Source organism: Elaeis guineensis, chromosome 15, assembly GCF_000442705.2.
Source record: "Elaeis guineensis isolate ETL-2024a chromosome 15, EG11, whole genome shotgun sequence".
NCBI classification, from domain to species: Eukaryota; Viridiplantae; Streptophyta; class Magnoliopsida; order Arecales; family Arecaceae; genus Elaeis; species Elaeis guineensis.
Window position 1 is genome coordinate 47,570,966 of NC_026007.2, and position 7,253 is coordinate 47,578,218.

General features: G+C 39.7%; 1 protein-coding gene across 1 annotated transcript; it reads right to left on the reverse strand.

The window, feature by feature from the left end:
- Nucleotides 1–766: 766 nt before the first annotated feature.
- Nucleotides 767–2,748, reverse strand: LOC105032348 (homeobox-leucine zipper protein HOX12). Its single transcript, XM_010906783.4, has 3 exons — nt 2,445–2,748; nt 1,349–1,656; nt 767–1,234 (listed from the first exon to the last, which is right to left on the reverse strand). The coding sequence occupies exons 1-3, from the start codon at nt 2,524–2,526 to the stop codon at nt 986–988; spliced, it is 639 nt and encodes a 212-aa protein (XP_010905085.1). The 5' UTR covers nt 2,527–2,748; the 3' UTR covers nt 767–985.
- Between the last annotated feature and the right edge of the window lie 4,505 nt (nt 2,749–7,253).

Sequence of the window (7,253 nt, forward strand, 5' to 3'; positions counted from 1 at the left end):
ATTGACATTGTTTGTGGGGTAGGATGATAAAAAATAATACTGTTGGGAGGATGGCCTGGGAAAAACAAATGAGAATTATGATGACGCATGTCACATCCTTCATGGACACCATAACTTGTGGGTTGTTATTTGTTTGTTTGTTTTTTTTTTTTTTTTGGATAGGGTGTGTTGTTCTTTTTTTTTTGGCAGAAAAGGACATCTTGTACCAGAAAAAAAAAAAGAAAAAAAAAAAAGAAAAGAACATCCATCAGCAACTTTTGATTTACCCTTGTCTCTTTCAATATCTTCCCTTGGAAATTCATGGCATTTCATAGTGATTTGAAGCGACTTCTTGGTTTGTCAACAGGTCAAATCAAGGCATCACCAAACTACGATTGAAAGATGGAGATGGATCGATTAAAACTTAAGCTGCCCATGTTAGCAACATGGTAAATGGCTAATTTGAATGCTGTAGTGTGGTTTGAAAGTTAATTAAAATATTGCCAGGCGAATAAGGCATGAAAGATCTTTGTTAATATGATCTGCCAGCTTGCAATTAAACAAAAAAAAAAAAGAAACAGAATAACAAAACATGTAGATCTCCGTGCTTTCTTTTTTTATTTTTCATTTATAAGTTACCACTGACAAAGTAACATTAGAAGCAAAACATTTACCAGAAAAATAATCTACTTGATCTTAGGGAATTAAAACACGGTCAGTGGAGGGTACAGAGAGTTTTGTTCTTATAAGCTGCCAGCTTTGAATTTACAGAAATAAAAAGAAGAGATATACAACTATATACATTTATTCTCTTGAAACTTTTGAAGTTACTGCAACTAGAATTACATTAAGAGCAAACAGTTAAAACAAATTAGAAGCTAGTGCTAGTAATTACAAGTTAATGTCTAGAGATGGATTCTACTACTCAAAATACTTCAACTAGCGAAAATGACATAATTTTACATGGATTAATCACATAAATTACGACACTACCGATAATGGCTTTTTACATTCCATAGAGATCATCCCATTCCATCATGTAGTTATTAAAATTATATTCTGGTATGTAGATGAGGTCGGCTTCTCCATTCACCCCAAATTCTCCAACTAGAGGATGATAAGTAACCGTCGAGAAGGACGAGGTCGGACTGCCACCACCGTCGCCACCACTGCCACCAGAAGCTCCATTAACTGCTTCAGAAAGCTTCCTTATGGACACTTCAGCCTCTGTAAGCTTCTCCTTTAGTTTCAGAACCTGCCAAACAAACACTTGGTTATGTTCTCTGATGAGACTCAATAAAAGCATCTGTATGTGATGCAATTCTTGAATACCAAACCAGCTGGAGTAACTTAGAAGAGAGAAGCAGACCTCATTCTCAAGGTGGCACTTCTCGACGACGACGGCGTCATGGGCCGATTTGAGCTTGAGATACTCCTCCTCCAGGTGCTTGTTCTTGTACCTCGCCCTTCGATTCTGAAACCACACCGCAACCTGTTTCGGGTCGAGTCCAAGCTCACCGGCGAGGTGCACCTTCCTCCCTGACTCCAATTTTCTCTCCTTCCCAAAGCTCATCTCCAAGAATTTGACTTGCTGATCACTGAGCCTTCTCTTCTTTGCCTCTCCCCCTGCACCATCCACCTTTGTCTTCCTCCTCCTCCGCCGTGTCCTTGTCTCCCCTGAACATAGCAAGAAATCCAATGTTTAGCTCCAGCTCGAAACACTAAATATTCTTATATCTTAACACTAAAATCTAATGGAGTAACACCAAACTCCAATGGATCTTCTCCTGCACTCAAAGTTAATATGATTAAAGTAAAGCCTATATAGTTGTATCACGTGGATGTCCATTTATATCTTTGAAGCACTTGAGCCACAAGCTCTCTCTCTCTCTCTCGTTCTACATGGAAATCCACCATACATTTTATTGATCTATGAAACGGGAAAGAAGAACTAAAGAAATCCAAAATAAAGGAAGGGAAGGTGGAGGGGAAGGAGGAAGGGCAGCTAGGAGAAGCTGAGCAGCTAAAAAAACTCCACCGAAATGGCTGTCCAGCAACACAAGAAACTGCCCAGCCAGCTCAAAACTCTAAGTCAGAGCTATAAACATCAATTACCAGAACAAGAGGATCCATTTGGACAATCCTATAACATCATCAAGGACTGGATTGTATTAACAACCAAGACCTCCACTTTCAAAAATGAACGAAACTACGTGCTAAAACTTTTCTTTGACATTTGGTTAGAAAATTCCAAACTTGTATCATTTTTAATCTCCGTTTGGAATTAAGTTTATTGAACTAAAAAAACAAGATTTATTCACAATCTTTTCTAAATTGAAAATTGTGTTATTTGACTGTTGATGATGACTAACATATTTACTCTAATTTTTCAATTGACTCATTGCATGCTCTAAAATGTAAAATTACAAAGAAAGCTCCAAAATGGAAATTAAAAATAGACTAACCTTCAATCTTTTGGGAGTACAGGCCAAAGCTCATGAGAGAGGAGCGCTCTTCTTCCAGGTGGCTCGGGATGGTCTTGATCATTTTCCCTGCAGGAAAGCTTCAAAACTCCCTTTGGTTCTGCTTTCTTTTGGGATTTAAGACTCCTAGTCCTCTCTCCAACCTTAGCCAACAGTACTATGCTAGTACCTTTAGACTAAGAAAGAAACCTTTTGCTTCCTCTCCTTTTGATTGTAAGGAGTTTTGAGGGGAGTAGGGGCTGGAGAGAGCAGAGGGAGGATGTGTAGGTGCAATAGTCCGGTGAAGGTCTCGAGGTACTATTTATAGGGCACAAGTGGACGCCAATGCCCCTCAAGGTTGGCTAAAACCATGGTAGTGCCATTGCTACAAACACCGAGAGACATTTCCATCTCTCTCTCTCTCTCTCTCTCTCTCTTAACTAGATCCATTAAACCCATCTAGAGTGGATAAATCCGTACGAATATCTAAAAATAAAATATCAATAATTCAGAAAAAATATCTATGATAGTCATTTGCAAAATAGATATGATGTGATCAATAACATATCTTGCCATTTAACCTACAATACTTTTAGCTTCTCTGTAAATACATTTTATTTTAAAAAGTTGAGCAGTGCTTTTACTCTCAACTAATTCTGTCATTTCCGAAGAATATCTTCATTTGTTCAACTCCTCGTTAAAATAATATAATCCAAAGTGACGTCACCCTTGGGGACACGTGGGCTGGTGGCTTTCTATGCAAAGTCGTAGGATAGGGGGGGATAAGTTGGGGAAGGGCAGGGGCATTGTGCATGGGTTAGGACATGAAGCGAGGCTAAACAATACCAATCTTGCATGCTAAAGCTGCAAGCCACCATTTTCTTGTTTTCGTGGGAGTAAGAGAGCCAAAAAGTAGACAACGTTGTACGGATAAGGAGTCTTTTCTCCTGTTCATCCTCGCGTGGGAGGGAGGATTCCCTTTCCTCCCGTTGGAGGGCGCCTGGCTCGGCTAGCTCCTCTACCAGTCTTCTCTCGGCTCGGTTGTTGATTGGCCCTAGTGTATAGGGCTGGGTTTAAATTACTGCATTTTTAATTTTTTATAATCATCTTGTGGTATTTGGCTGAACATCTTATATTTATTATAAGATATACGTGAAATGCATGCATTCATGTGAGACTAAAAGAATGACCTTCCTTCTAGAATCACCTCCTATGAACGTAGCATCTAGGATTGCAACATGCTTAGACCTCTTGTACGATATATATGATCTTCTATATGGTAATATCCGATCAATGTGGGTTAAATAGAAATATATACAATTGCACCATAAAATGTTAATGCATTATTTATGGGGGTATAACGACTATTTGTGATTATGTGAATACTCTATTAACATATTTATACTAAATGTTATTTAAATATGGATATAACTATAGAAAACATATATAGGAGTTCAAAGCACTCGATCTTTTCTTGGTTTACTTTGTACGTCAAAAAATGAGTTCTCTTCTGGTCTTATAATCGCATAACTATGGTAGCATTCTCTCTGGTTACCGACCCATGCACGCTCTTGGTGTTCATAGAATTAAGTCATTGGAACTATGATCCATCAACTAATATCTTTCTTTTTCCTCAAAAGTAAACATCCGATAATAGTAGGCACAAATATAGTAATGTCACCAAAGAATTCCAACTAAAATGCAGGACTTGCTAATGAAAAATTGCTAGGCATTTTCTAAACCTCACTTTATTATGCAATAATTAGGTTTAATTGATGGGCCATGATAGGTCATACAAAATAAATTATATTTACCCATTGGGCACTAAGCTTAAAGAATATATTTTCCAAAAACCTTAATATCATGCTCAATAGTTTTTGGTTTTGAAGTAGCACGCAACAATGTAACAATAATGATGTAATGTCGCTTTCATTCATGTTGTGCTTACCTAACTCATTGACAAAATTAGAATACATGGAAGCAAATATATTACTGTGTACAACGAAATACAATATTCTTCATCTACATAGAGAATATTAGACTAGCTTGCTAATTACATCTGAATACAGATGACAAACAAAAGTTACTAATAATAACCCAACCTTTACTCTCAATTGCCATCCAAAGATTTCATTATCAGAGGTATAATTATCATCTAAGATGATGATTGGATGCTAACTCTCAAAATTTAAAAGCTACGTTGTTAGCTACCAGCCAAGCTGTGGCCAAAGCAGTTGGTAGGGAGGGTGAAAAAGTATAACTTGTAGGCGAGGAGGTCAGCACATGGGGCGCACCCAGAGGTCCCAACACGCGTCGCCAAACCTGGGAGTCCCAAGGAGGGGACGGTTCCCACGTGTCATTTCCTCGTGTGCCCAAATGTGTCAGAGCCTGTCCTGCGGTCACTGAATCACCCCATGCCTTTGAGGCTAAGGGCTCCTTCCCTCTCACATCACACCATCACACCAAAAGGAGGCAGCCACTTACATGCCCCTTTAAAACCTCACCCTCTTAATTTTGCGTCGTCTACCAGGTTAACGGAACACCAATTTGGTCGTCTAACTTGCCTAACAAAGATTCAGGTTTAGCTAAGAAAGGGGACCGGCAGAACGGGATCAATCATGGCCATCTTTAATATGTATATTTGGTTTTGCAATGAGGCAGTATAAAGTGAGATATAAGTGCATTGTATTGTTTCAATTAATCATCGTTATTGCCATTGAGGGGTTCAGCTGGCTTGGACTGCTGAGCTGGAGTCAGGAGAAAATGACAGGTTGTAGGATAGCTGGTCGGATTCTTTGGAGTAGAAAACTAGAGTTGGGTCCTTCATTGATCTTTCGAATCAGTCCTACAAAACCATCAAAGATAGGAAAGTCCTCATGTTGGAAGGTTCCTCAGTGGCAGACTCTTCGATGCCTAAATCAGTTTTCCACGGAAGCAAGCAGAAGAGGTCTGAGTTGTAGATGGAGATTAGCAGTGGTATCAAATATGAAGTGTAGAAGATCGGTGTAGGAGAATGGAGTGTGGAAAATGGAGGATGCCATATGGAGGATGGAGATCTCGGAGATAGAAAAAAGGAACTCAGAGTTCTGTGGAGGAGTCGGATTCCAGTTCGTATGAAGTCCATCTTTGAGAGAAAACATGCAAGGTAGATGTTTTCTCCTTACTTGGAGGGGTTCCGAGGAAAAAGTTTCACAGACAAGGTGGATACTTGTCATCTTCGGGGATGTACGCCTTCTTTTGGAGAACAACAGTCGTGGAGACGTGCTTTGGCTATAAAGAATAACAACTCGCACATCTCAGAGTTGTTAAGATTGTGGATCTCACTTAATGGAGGAGAAAGTGGAGCAGTGAGTAGGCAATCTGCTTATCATTTTGCGAGCAAAAGGCTCTGAAACTCTTCTAGTACGATCGTAAAGGACCAGATAGCTTGGGCGATTGCTCCATCACCTTCTATCAAGGATGCATGTTGGGCTATCATCAGATCATCAGCACTATGGTGAACAGACTAACTTAGGGTGTTCACTTATCCCCCACTTTCGAGATCGAGGCATCTTTTGGCTCGGATGAAGAAAGTAAAGAAAATTTCTGCATTCATTGTGGCATTGGCAATCAGAATGAACATGTTGAGATCTGAGGTATTTCCTCTCCCAAATCCCAGCTTTGCAACTTCAGTGATGGTCTTTCGAAGTCTTATACCCCTACATCAGTGGAAGGCTATACTGATGCTATTCATGTCCCTCTCAAAGTTTGCAAACTCCAAGGAGGAGATCTTCCCAAGTTGTTTGAAGCTTGATGATTTTCGATTGGAGCTCCATCTTGCTTTAAGTTTTGATGGGTACTCATCCTTGAGTCAAAGTAGATCGAGGCCTCTGGGATGTGAAGAAGATCAGCATCCATCAAATTTGGTATCCAACAGATAGGATACTTTATTTATGGTTTCTACTGTAAGAACATGTACAAAGCTTGGCAATAGAGTAGATTCACTCATAAGATGATAAGTCGATCTAAGGTGATAATTTTCAAAATTTTATTTGCAATGAGACTTGAAAATAAAGCATGATGCTTAACATTAGTCTAGCTAATAACTTGTTTAGACAAATTGAAGGTGAAAAGTCTTATGATAGCAATTTTGGAGGCATGCAAGTAATGGAAAGCAAAAGCTGAAATCAGATTTAGCACCCCCCGCCCCACCCCCCTCCCTCTCATCTAATACTGGGGATGTTTGGCTAGGACACCACCACCATAAAATTTTCTCGATACCACTTATGTTGCATCTGATCAGCAAGAGAAAGAAAGAAGAAAAAATAAATACAAGATAAGAGAAGAAAATCAAGTACGTGGATCAGCCTAAGGCTTATCTCTATGGGGCATACAAAGTTTTACTATGAAAAGAACAAGTACAAGAGGAGATCCTCATACTCTCAACTTCTGTTATACACAATCTTTCTCAACTATAAGCTACTCTTACAAAACTCTTACTAGAACCCAAGAAGATCATTGAATCTCTAGAACGGCCACTGCATGACAGTCTGTTCGAGGTACCCTGTACCCCTACTCTTTACCGAACCATCACACGGTCTGCAGCTGCTACTTGCTGCCACCTCTCTCGGATTGCTGCCGAACACCAAAGCCCCACCACAGTTCTCTATTGCGGCCATAGGGTTTTAAAAGCCTAAAATCAAGTTCCACATGGAAACAGAGTTGAATCAGGACTCAAATCAGCCCCTAAACGGTCTGATCAAGATCACGCTCGCGCACCAAAACTACACTCGTAGACCACCCATAGACTGCGAAAAATACAGAAAAATACCA